We start from the raw sequence: 13,326 nt of genomic DNA, 5'->3' as shown, positions 1-13,326 counted from the left end.
CGGTGGACAAGCAGAGTGGAGCAAAACCGCAGGTGCGGTGAACAAGCAGAGCAGAACGAAACCACAGGTGCGGTGAACAAGCAGAGCAGAGCGAAACCACAGTTGCGGTGGACAAGCAGAGCAGAGCGAAACCGCAGATGCGGTGGACAAGCAGAGCAGAGCGAAACCGCAGGTGCAGTGGACAAGCAGAGCAGAACAGAGCAGAAGGTGCAGGCAGACAGGACAGGGCTCTGTTCACATGGAACAGACTGTAAAATACAGGAAGATAGTTGGAACACAGGAGGTAGTTACGGAGGCAGGGAAACGAGACAAACAGAACCAGACACACAAGGTACTTACAATGAAGTAGCGAGTGGACACAAAACTCACGTACAGAAGTACAGAGACAACTAGTTGGAGTTAGGTGCAGGTTCAGACACTGCAGGAAAAGGGAAGGTACGGACATAGAGACAAACAGGTAATGGGCACAGTTCAGACAGGAACTGAACCAAGAACAAGATACAGGAACGAGCCTGGGAACTCAGCCCCCAGGATGGCAGAAACAGACTAGAAGTCACAGATACAGATAACGGGACTGGGTATACAGCCCCAAGGGTGGCGGAACAGACTAGAAGGCACAGATACAGATAACGGGCCTGGGTATACAGCCCCGAGGGTGGAGGAACAGACTAGAAGTCACAGATACAGGTAACAGGCCTGGGTATACAGACCAGGGTGGTGGAAACAGACAAGATACAGGACAGGACCGGGCAACTCAGTTGCACAGAACACACTGAAAGAAAGTGTTGCTCAGGCACCTCCTGCTGGGTGGAGGGGGTTTAAGTATCCAGTGACTCACAGCAATAGGCTGGGGAGGCATTAGGAGTGCGCACACAGTAACTATAAGAATCAGGCAGTAACCGCACCGCCGCCCTAAGCAATCAGACAAGAGATACAGCAGGTACTGGAGCAAAGTGTGCAGCCTGGACTGATAGGTAACATTGCGGTTTTGCATGGTGAGAGGTGGTAAGCCATGCCAGCACGCCGCCAGGGATGTTACAGAGATGATCCCTGTGACACAATTACTTCCAGTCCTTATCTTCCTGCCCGATAATACTCTGCCCTTTTAGATCAGGGAGTTTATCTGACCTGTGTTTAGTTTCTCTCCTGATCTGAATCCTGTTCAGTTTCCGTCTGTCAGATCCAGATAACACACCACCTTTCTCTTCAGCTTCAGCCAGATACAATAACAAGTTCCCCACAATTCCCCTGGGGCTCTGCTAAAACATTCCCTGTCTCCTGTGACTGTGTTAACCCCTTCAGTTGCTGGATGCTTCTGAAGCACAAAACTTCCTGTCTCCTGTGCTTGTGTTATTTATAACAGTTGCTGGATGCTTTTGAAGCAACAACACTACTTCTGCATGTCACATATGGTCTAAATAAATGTTGTACCTTTTATGAATTTTTTCAGTGCTGGAATTTTCTTTTTTTTCCTTTTGTAGTTCCACAGCTTGGTTGCTGGCCCAGCATTTCTTTTCCGTGCATCCACAGTTGTATTCAGGTATTGACAACTACAATGGTAAGCTGATTTTTTTTCTTTTTCTTTTCTTCTTTTTTACTGTTCGGATTAAAATGTTTGTCTCCGCAGTCCAGTTTCTGACTTTGCCCAATTAAAGGTCTGCAGAAGCAGCCATCTACAGTAATTCACTCCCATTGAATTCAAAATGGTATAGCATAACTAAATGTTTTCCAATTGTTAGGGAATTTTTTGAAGAGTTTTATAAAGAATAATGGCAACTATGTTTTTAAACACAGTGTCACTGATAGTGAGCAGCATATCATCAGAATCATGCCTTTCTTACTGCAGTCTGCAATTGATTGTGTTTCCTTGGCTCTACACTGCACCTTATTTGTAGGAAGAACAAGAAGAAAGACTTCATAATTGCAAAAATATTGTAAAGAGCATTTTTAAAATTGTAGAGCCATCTCATTATACAAGTTTAGCCTCAAAGTTCCCAGCACCACACAACACCACTCCACAAGTTGCATATGGTATTACAGCTTTCAATATTCACTGAAAGATAGCACTGCAATACTACATCCAAGTTTTCAGTAGCTATTTTTTGAAGGACGCAAAAATATTTTTCGAATCCATCAAAACTTGTTTAGGTATTCAATAAAATGATAAGTAGAAGTTGTACAACACATATTTTAATAAGGAATGATACAAGACAAGCTGATCCTGTCCTCATAATATACCCACTTACACTGTTGTTGAGTGTGGGCACGAGGGGATCGTACATAACAATGAAATTCCACAATCCTGCATAATACCTCAACAACAGCGCTAATTAAAGCAGATTCATATAGTATACAGCCAGTCTGCTGTGGTTATTGACAATTCTAACTGAATACCCAAAGCAAAGGTTTTTTTTATTCACAGCTAATGATTATAAGAATATACTTTATAAAGAAATCCATCATTTCATGTTACACAGACTTTTACAGTTGGAATAGGTATGGTTGGGTTGGTGAAGTTACGCATGGTCTCTACAATCCAGTTCTTATAGGGAGCAATGCGGGTGTATTTTCCTGGACGTTTTAAATTGCCACAGACGGTAAATCCAGAAGACACTATAGCTTCCACAACTCCATTACATATCAAAGGTCCACCAGAGTCGCCCTAATGAATAGAAATGGTAATAACTATTATTATTTTAGATCCCAATTGTATTTTCATATATGGCAGAATTACAGTACTGTCTTTTTAGTTCCTCAATGTAGATCAAATATATCTGGATTTCTGGATACTTGTCTCAGTAACCTTTGTATTTTAGCCTCACTTTCAATGCCAACCTTGCCTTGGAATGTTTTCTTTCTTTAGGGTAACTCAATGTGTACCTGCAGAATTTACCTGCAGATTTTCAAAAGTAAAATCCACAGTGGATAGACGACCCTGGGGGAGGGGGAGCTCAGCTTATGTTACTACAGCATTATTTCCAAGCAGATAAACTCTGAGGTATTGGAGACGCATAAGTTTAGGACACTTGGAGGCAAAATACCTGCTATGCTGTTATGTCACAAACTTTGGGGGACGGTGAACAAATTACAAGGAATAGAAGGTGTTTCGCAATTTACTTCATTATGGAACACTGCATGGCTTCCAAATCTATACCAACTGATGGGATTTGGCTCCTGGAGCGCCAAGGGTTTAAACAGACTTAATCAAGTGCTGATAGGTGATGTGATTAAGGAATTCTCACAGCTGCAAAACGAATATGGGTTACCTCCCTCTGAATCCTATAAATGCTTACAATTTAGGCACGCATATTGGGCGGAAGGCATTGTTCTGGAAGGGACGGTAGCCCGAAACTCAATAATACAGAGAATAGCTAATCTACACAGTTCTCATGGACTGATCTCATTACTTTATAAAACCAGCCTATACAAGCAAAAAAGAAATAGGAGAGTGTAATGGGACCCATAGAGGAAAATCACTGGTCAGATATACTGGAAAGAGTTCCACAGCTGTCTTTAAGTGAATCCCATAGACTGTCCCATATATATGTGAAACACCAGGTATACAGGACACCTCAATTCTTATTTAACATAGTATTTCGTTCAAGTCCTCACTGTCATAGATGCAAAACTAACATAACAGATAGGCTTCATAAGATGCAGAATTATCCTAACCTGGTGTCATTTTGGAAGAGTGTTGTAGAAATGATTAACAGGGTTTATTCAATTGATGTAGAGCTTTCACCATTAGCATGTATATTGGGATATGTTGAATATCTGCCTATTGATGAATACGGCAAAATTGTGGCGGCACATATGTTATATATGGCAAGAAAATTGATAGCCCAAAAATGGATAGTAGATCAGGAGCCTATGATATCAGAATTTATTGATAAAGTTAACTGGCTAGTAAATTTGGAAAAAGGCATATACCTAAAAAGATATACCCATAGATATGGGGTCTATGGATTGATGGCTCTGGTGTGACATCTAATGAACTGAGGAGATTTTGCCTTGGCTTGCTTTCAGTTACGTTTATATGATGCCTCAAATTGAACTTCTTTGAAAATTAATTAAAATGTTATTAGTACTTCCACAAGTTATATGTAATTGGATTGACTATTGTCACTAAGTGCAAATATTTGTTCATCTAATTATGCTGGTTTTGCAGAGCCAAGATGTATAAATAACTCATGTTTAATGCTTCTTAAGGTTGAGCAGTGGATAACTGTTTCTCTCCAATGTTTGTCTGGTTGTTATTTTTACATTTGTGAAAATCTTTATAAAAATCAATAAAAACATTTGATTTTAAAAAAATCCACAGTGGAAACAACATCAGGCAAGCAGATACAATTTTACAAATATTATCCACATGTTGCAGACTTTTGACAGGGGGAAAATTAACATCTAGTGTAAATTTCCAGACTTCTTGTCCTTTTGGCTCCCTCAATAATGTTAAACATTATGCAATAAGCTTCATACAACCTCTGGGGCAGCTGCAAGCAGCCAGTATGTTGGGTGTAGGCAGATGAGTCTTAAGGCTGTGTGCACACTGTGCATTTTTGGTGCGTTTTTTCTGCACGGAAATGGGCCAAAAGCGCTAGGGAATCCTTGTGCCAGCTAATGCAATGACAATTCTGAAGTTCTGTGCACATGATCTGGAATTTCCCAGTCTGGATTGTCATTGCGTTTAAATCAGCAGCATGTAAACTCTTTGTACATGTTTGCATCGTTTTTCACCCATTGACTTCAACTGAGTCAGTCAAATTCGCAGCAAAAACGCAGGTAAAAAATATTTGCAGATTTGATGCAAATTTTTGCTACGTATTTGACTGACTCAATTCAAGTCAATGAGTCAAAAACACGGAAAAAACGCATACATAATTGACCATGGGAGACTACTCCTCCCATCAGTCTACGGCCGCTCCCACTGATGATAGCGAGAGCAGGCGCCACTGAGGGGAGAAGTAGTCTCTTCAGCCAGCGTCTGTGCTCAGTTTAAACAAAAAAAAAATTAAAATAAATTGATATTAAAATAAAAAATACTTTATACTCCTCTACTGCCGGAATCCCGAGTGTCTGGCGGCGGTCCGATCACCTGGCAGCCATTACTAACCTGGGCTTCATGTCAGCTGTCAATACAAAAGTAGAAAAGGGGTAACATACCAAAGTAGAAAAGGATCCCGACACTCATGTGTGGAGAGTCAATCAGTTATTCACATCAGCAAAACGTTTCAGCGCCACCCGAGCTTTTTTTTTGTCAATTGTGAACAATCATTTTCAAATGTAACATATATAGAAAAAAACAAGGAAATTACAACAAATCACAATTACAAAAAGAAACCACAAAGAATTCACATAATTATAATCATAAAATACAGAAAGAAAAAAAAACATATTGAACACAAATACAATGAAAAAACATTAAATACACATACAAAAAATACCTACAACTAAAATAAAATCCATATACAGAAATTACCACAATATATGTTGGCTTTTAATTAATCCTATGTTCTATAATCTCCACAAAGTTTTATAATTAATCCATGAAAAACGCTATGATAACGTATTGACTCACAGATATATTCATATTCATTAATTTTTTTGCTTTGTTTTTTTATTTTTACATTTTTATTATCATTTTTCAATGCTCAAAATTAATTATAAGACATAAATATACCACCCAAAAACAAACCCCGAATATCTCTCACAAAAGATCTTATAATATCCATGATCGTCATAATGACTTGCTCTCCATATATGCCTCTGATCCCTCAAGAATACAATCATATGATTTCATCTTGTTTATAATGTACAAATAAGACTCAGAACCGATGTCCTCATGTTAACAGAACAACTATGTGTGCATTAAATATGAAGCGTTAAAGTTGTACACTAGTGACGAGCGAGCATGCTCGCTACTCATCTCACTGCTCGAGATGCTCAGCGCTCGCCGAGTATTTCCGGGGTTGCTCGGAGGGAGCTTGAGTTCCCTCGATGCATGATAGAGTGCCAATCAACATGCAGGGATTGCCTGCCACTCATTGTAATGCCGCAGCCATGGGGGCAGTGATCTATATCAGACCTGGCGCCGCCATGCTCGTCACAGTCACTCCGGAATCAAGCAGAGTAGGAAGAGGTTATACTGCGTCAGGGAGAGATTTGCTTGTGTATTAGGTAGTGTAGGGAGAAAAAACGTACATTACACATATCCATCTTAACCAACAGTCCTTTTGAGGACTAACTAATCCATTTGCAGAGATATCAAGTGACTCAAGGAGAAGTCATTATTATGGGGGACTTCAACTACCCTGAAATACATTGGGGAACAGAAACCTGTAGTTCAAGCAAAGGTAATAGGTTTTTGACATCTTTGAGAGATAATTACCTTTCACAACTGGTTCAGGACCCAACAAGAAGGGGGGCACTGCTAGACCTAATATTAACCAACAGGCCAGACCGCATATCAAACATACGAGTTGGGGGTCACTTGGGTAATAGTGATCACAAAATAATAAGTTTTCATTTATCCTTTAATAATATGTGTAGCAGAGGGGTTACAAGGACACTAAACTTCAGGAAGGCAAATTTCCAACGGTTGAGAGATGATCTTAGTGCAATAAACTGGGATGATATACTGAGACCTAAAACTACACAAAGCAAATGGGAGACATTTATTAGCATCCTGAATAGGACCTGTGCACAATATATACCCTATGGGAATAAACATGCTAGAAATAGGAGGAAACCACTATGGCTAAATAGAGCTGTAAGGGGCGCAATAAGTGACAAAAAAAAGCATTTAGAAAACTAAAGCAAGTAGGTAGTGATGAGGCATTAAATAAATACAGAAAATTAAATAAATTCTGTAAAAACCAAATCAAGGCAGCAAAGATTGAGACAGAGACTCATTGCCAGAGAAAGTAAAAATAACCCCAAAATATTCTTTAACTACATAAATAGTAAAAAACTAAAAAATGATAGTGTTGGCCCCCTTAAAAATAGTCTGGGTGAAATGGTGGATGAGGATGAGGTAAAAGCCAATATGCTAAATGATTTTTTTTCAACAGTATTTACACAAGAAAGTGGCATGACCGAAAACATGATTAGTGATAACAAAAATTCTCCATTAAATGTCACTTGCTTAACCCAGCAGGAAGTACGGCGGCGTCTAAAAATCACTAAAGTTGACAAATCCCCGGGCCCGGATAGGATACACCCGCGAGTACTGCAGGAATTAAGTAACGTCATAGATAGACCATTATTTTTAATCTTTAAAGATTCCATAATAACAGGATCTGTACCACAGGACTGGCGTATAGCAAATGTGGTGCCAATATTCAAAAATGGGACAAAAACTGAACTTGGAAATTATAGGCCAGTAAGCTTAACCTCTATTGTAGGTAAAACCCTGGAGGGTTTCCTAAGAGATGCTATACTAGAGTATCTGAAGAAGAATAACCTCATGACCCAATATCAACATGGGTTTACGAGGGACCATTCCTGTCAAACTAATCTGATCAGCTTTTATGAGGAGGCAAGTTCCGGACTGGACCAAGGAAATGCAGTGGATGTTGTGTATATGGACTTTTCAAAAGCTTTTGATACGGTTACACACAAAAGGTTGATACATAAAATGAGAACAATGGGGATAGGGGAAAATATATGTATGTGGGTTAAGAACTGGCTCAGTGATAGGAAACAAAGGGTGGTTATTAATGGAACACACTCAGACTGGGTCTCAGTTAACAGTGGGGTACCACAGGGGTCAGTATTGGGCCCGCTTCTTTTTAACATATTTATTAATGACCTTGTAGGGGGCATACAGAGTAATATTTCAATATTTGCAGATGACACTAAACTCTGCAGGGTAATCAATACAGAGGAGGACAATTTTATATTACAGGATCTATTTAAACTAGAAATTTGGGCTGATAAATGGCAAATGAGCTTTAATGGGGATAAATGTAAGGTAATGCACTTGGGTAGAGGAAGTAAAATGTATAATTATATGCTTAATTGTAAAACACTGGGCAAAACTGTCACTGAAAAAGACCTGGGTGTATTGGTGGACGACAATTTTATGTTTGGTGGCCAGTGTCAGGCAGCTGCTGCAAAGACAAATAAAATAATAGGATGCATTAAAAGAGGCATAGATGCTCATGAGGAGAACATAATTTTACCTCTATACAAGTCACTAGTGCGACCACACTTAGAATACTGTGTACAGTTCTCGTCTCCGGTGTATAAGAAAGACATAGCTGAACTATAGCGGGTGCAGAGAAGAGCGACCAAGGTTATTAGAGGACTGGGAGGTCTGCAATACCAAGACAGGTTATTACACTTGGGGTTATTTACCTTGGAAAAACGAAGGCTTCGGGGTGATTTTATTACTATGTACAAGTATATGAGGGGACAATACAAAGACCTTTCTACTGATCTTTTTACTCTGAGGCCTGAGACGGGGACAAGGGGGCATCTTCTACATCTGGAGGAAAGAAGGTTTAATCATAATCACAGACGCGGATTCTTTACTGTAAGAGCAGTGAGACTATGGAACTCTCTGCCGCATCATGTTGTAATGAGTGATTCACTACTAAAATTTAAGAAGGGCATGGATGCCTTTCTTGAAAAGTATAATATTACAGGTCATATATACTAGATTCCTTAATAGGGCGTTGATCCAGGGAACTAGTCTGATTGTCGTATGGAGTCAGGAAGGAATTTTTTTCCCCAATGTGGAGCTTAGTGTTTGCCACATGGAGTTTTTTTGCCTTCCTCTGGATCAACATGTTAGACTATGGGTTGTACTAGATGGACTTAGTTTTTAAGGTTGAAGGAAGACTATGTTACTATCAGGCAGGCAGTGTATATAGGCAGGCAGGGTATATAGCAGACTGCAGTGCATATAGCACAAGAGGCTCCATTCCAATTCTGCCTTCTGCTGCTGTTAGATATTTCTATACAAAGGCCCAGGTCTCAGGGGCTAGGAATGCTTTTTTTTGGATTTTAATCCTCATTTGCTTAAAAAGCAATCCAGAGAACACCGTTTTTTTGCGCCATTGGCTTGTTGGCACTGCAGAATACAGCCAGGTCCTTTCCATATTACAGCGCTAGAAATCCAGCTATTTAAAACTGTTTTCTCTGTCACACGGATCACATATACGTTTTCAGAAAATACTGCCATTTTTGGCCTCCATTCCAATTTTTTTTCACTGTGTCAGCGAAGTTTTTGAAGCCGGTTTGCTGTTCAAACTAGTTACCTACAGGCCAGGTATTTAAAACTCTGTTTTCTCCGTCACACGGATCACATATACATTGTCAGAAAATACTGCCATTTCTGGCCTCCATTAAAAAGTTCTTTCAATGTGTCAGTAAAGTAATTCACACCAGTTTGTTGTTCAAACTAGTTACCTACAGGCCAGGTATTTAAAACTGTTTTCTCCGTCACACGAATCACATATACGTTGTCAGAAAATACTGCCATTTTTGACCTCCATTCCAATTTTTTTTCAGTGCGTCAACAAAGTTTTTGACACCGGTTTGCTGTTCAAACTAGTTACCTACAGGCCAGGTATTTAAAACTCTTTTTCTCCATCACACGGATCACATATGAGTTCGCTCCAAACTCAGTCATTTGTAGTGAGCGTGGAAGATACTGTCCTCCATTTAAAATGGGCAAGGCACGTGGCAAGAGATGGGGAACTGGACGTGATGGTGATGGTGCATGCAGAGGCCGAGGACAAGGCCAACAAATACCCACATCTTCTCGCCCGACAATCCTGTACCAATTCCAAGGGGACCGCAGCACACCACTATTGAACCCCGAGCAGTGTCAAAAGGTTGTTGGTTGGATAGCGGATAATGTTTCCAGTCACTTAGCCACCACCCTGTCTTCCACACGGTCAAGTCTCAGTAGCCGTGAGTCTGAACCGCATATTCCTCACCCTGATCCTCCTTCCTCCCACCATGCCAAGTGCCCAGAGACAACAGATCCCACACCTGGACAATTTGAAGAGCTGCTCACTTTTCCATTTATAGATTCGGGCCTCTCACCCGGTCCACTTGAAGCGGGGCAAGAGGAGATTGCATGTAGCGATGCCCAAATATTTGAGCAGCCACGGTCACACGAAGGTGACAGTGGGAAAAGTGTCACAAGAGGTGGACGATGATAATACACAATTGCCAGAAAGTCAGGAGGAGGACCAGGGTGCGGAAGTGGAAGACGAGGTGGTGGATGATATAGTAACTGACTCAACCTGGCAGGAGGACATGCAGAGCGAGCACAGCAGCACACAGGGGGAGGGAGGCAGAGCACCCCAACAGGCAGGAAGAAGCAGTGTGGTGACCGCAGACTAAAGGCAGGCAACCGTTCCCCGTAACACCAACACGAAGGAAGTTGCCAGTACAACTGTTAGGTCTTCCCGAGTCTGGTTGTTTTTTAAAGACTCTGCCGATAACCCCCAAAAGGCCATTTGCACCACCTGCCAGGCCAGCATCAGCAGGGGTGGAAAAACGACCAGCCTGACCACCACCAGAATGATCAGGCACATGGCAGCAAAGCACCCGACTTTGTGGACCGAACCCCAGGGACCAGGAACAGTGTCTGCGGGTGGCACCATTGCTTATTCCGCTGTTGTGAATGCAAGCCAATCCCCTGTCCATGGTGCATGCGAAGATGCCTCCTCCCCTGTACCTGTCGTTGCACACGCTCAAGTAGCAGCATCAGGAAGCACGTCCATACCCCAGTCCTTGGAACGCAAGCGCAAAAATGCTGCCAACGCCCCACAGGCCACACTACTAAATTCTTACATTTCACGACTGCTTGAGCTCGAAATGTTGCCTTTTAAGCTCATGGAGATGGAAGCATTCTGCAACCTGATGGCGGCGGCCGTCCCTCGGTACTCGGTCCTTAGCCACCACTATTTCTCCCGGTGTGCCGTTCCCGCGTTACACAAGCACGTGCCCCAAAACATTAGCCGTGCCCTCAACAACGCAGTTACCGGGAAAGTCCACCTAACCACGGACACGTGGACAAGTGCTTGTGGGCAGGGACGGTACATCTCGCTGATGGCACACAGGGTTAACATAGTGGAAGCCGGGACCCAGTCGGACTTTGGGACGGAACACGTTCTCCCAACGCCATGGATTGCAGACCCTAGGTCAATCAGGGTTGCCCCCACAGTCTACAGCTCCTGCACCTCATCCTCCTCAGCCTCCTCCTCTTCAGCCTCCAAAATGACCACATCAGACCACATCAGTCACAAGCTGGAAGCACTGCAGCACTGCCTCGGCCAAGCGGCAAGCTAATATGCTCAGGTGACAAACAACACAATACTGAAGAGTTGTGGACAGCTCTGAAAGAGCAGGCAGATCTGTGGCTCACACCGCATGCTTGTGTGTGACAATGGCCGGAACCTGGTGGCTGCTCTAAGGCGAGGCGAGCTCACTCACGTACCATGCCTTGCCCATGTGCTTAACCTCGTGGTTCAGCGGTTTCTCAAATCCTACCCAGAGCTGCCGAATCTGCTTGTTAAAGTACGCCCGCTGTCTGCCCATTTTAGAAAGTCAGCTACAGCTTCCGCCGCCCTTGCCGTGTTTCAGCAGCATTTGCAACTTCCGGCTCACAGAGTGGTGTGTGATGTCCCCACGCGTTGGAACTCTACACTGCAGAGGTTGGGAAGGATTTGTGAGCAGAAGAGGGTAGTTGTTGAGTACCAGCATCAGCAAGGCCGTCGGTATTCAGTTCAGACTCCACACATAAGACCTCAGGAGTGGAAATGGATGTCAGACATATGTACCATCCTCCAAAACTTTGAGGACTCCATCAAGATGGTGAGCGGAGATGATGCCATAATTAGCGTCACCATCCCACTTCTCTGTCTTCTGAAACGCTCTCTGCTCACAATCAAAGAGGATGCATTGCAGGCGGATCACGATGAGATGGAGCAAGGAACCATACAGGGTGATTGCACACAGCCTCATCTCATCCCAACGTTGATTGGGTGACAATGAGGAAGATGAAGGACAGGAGCTAGTTTTATGCGCTATAGTCGGTACTACCTGCACAGCTGTCATACCGTCTGTTCAGCGTGGATGGCCAGAGGACAGAGAGGAGGAGGAATAGAGCATGGTCAGTCATCCTCTTGGTGAAGACACTGAAGTCTTGCCTGTTAGTAGTCTGGCATGCATGGCTGAGTTTATGTTACGCTGCCTTTCCCATGACCCTCGCGTTCTCAAAATTTTGGGTGACAATCATTACTGGTTGGTGACACTTCTAGACCCATGCTGCAACGAGAACGTTATATTTCTTATTCCTGAGGCGGACAGGACTACCTTTCTCCCCCGCTCAAGAGCCCCATAGCAGCTGCAAAGTTCGTTCTATCATGAACTCTCCTGATGTAGAAGCCAGGGCACACCAGAGGATTCTCTGGTGGGACCGTCCAACCCTGCCGAGAAGCAGTCCTGGCTAAGAAAAGTGTGTGGGAAGGTTCCTGGACACTCTATGGCTACTTTTTTACTGAGGTGGAAACCCACGCAAACATGGGGAGAACATACAAAGTCCTTGCGGATGTTGCCCTTGCTGGGATTTGAACCCAGGATCCCAGCGCTGTAAGGCTTCAGTGCTAACCACTGATCCAATGTGCTGTCGTTCACCCTCTAATATCTAACAGGCTGGAGAAACTTGCACCTACTGCAACTCTATCTTCAGCTCCTTTGTGAGAAACTAATGTATTTGGGCAGCCACTCAGTCTACCAAATAAAATTCCTGAGAAGGAAATTGGGGATGGCTTCGCTACTGTTACTGGGGGCAGTGCTAATACCATGGCGTCATACCATAGTTTACTGGAAATATTCCAGGCTGGTAGGAGGCAAGTAAATTCCCACATAAAAATACCAGCAGTAATGTTCAGGGACCCGCGATTGTAGAAGGCGGAGACAACCGGGAGAAATAGTGACGGCTGGGGACCGAGTATGGTCACAAGGCATGAGGTTGTGAAAAGCTTCTGCCTCCACGAGCCTAAAAGGTCACATTTCAAGTGCAAGCAGCTGCCCAGAAATCTTACAATTTAGTATTGCGGCCTGTGGGTGGATGGCTGGCTGCATACTTGTGTTTGCATTCCAAGTAACAGAAAACTAAGCAGATGGTGGCCTCTAACATCATCATGGCCTCACCTCGGCACTATGAACTCTCCTGAAGGAGAAACCAGGGCCCACCGGAGGAGTCTCCGGTTTTCTGGTGGGTCCGTCCAACCCTGCCGAGAAGCAGCCCTGGCTAAGAAAAGTGTGGGGGAGGGTTCCCGGACACTCTATGGCTGTTTTTTT

General features: G+C 43.1%; 1 protein-coding gene across 1 annotated transcript in view; it reads right to left on the bottom strand.

Annotated features, from left to right (window-relative positions):
- Positions 1 to 2,172: 2,172 nt before the first annotated feature.
- The window catches only part of LOC141168172 (serine protease ami-like), a 151,101-nt gene continuing 139,947 nt past the window's right edge, over positions 2,173 to 13,326 (bottom strand). The window contains exon 5 of the mRNA XM_073655046.1: positions 2,173 to 2,662. Within this exon, the coding sequence (XP_073511147.1) occupies positions 2,465 to 2,662 (198 nt within the window). The 3' untranslated portion in view covers positions 2,173 to 2,464. The remainder of the gene's footprint in view (positions 2,663 to 13,326) is intronic.

Source organism: Phyllobates terribilis, unplaced genomic scaffold (assembly GCF_046119375.1).
Source record: "Phyllobates terribilis strain yellow unplaced genomic scaffold, ASM4611937v1 Scaffold_1__5_contigs__length_1240528914, whole genome shotgun sequence".
Classification (NCBI taxonomy): Eukaryota; Metazoa; Chordata; class Amphibia; order Anura; family Dendrobatidae; genus Phyllobates; species Phyllobates terribilis.
This window is presented reverse-complemented; position numbering and strand designations above follow the sequence as displayed.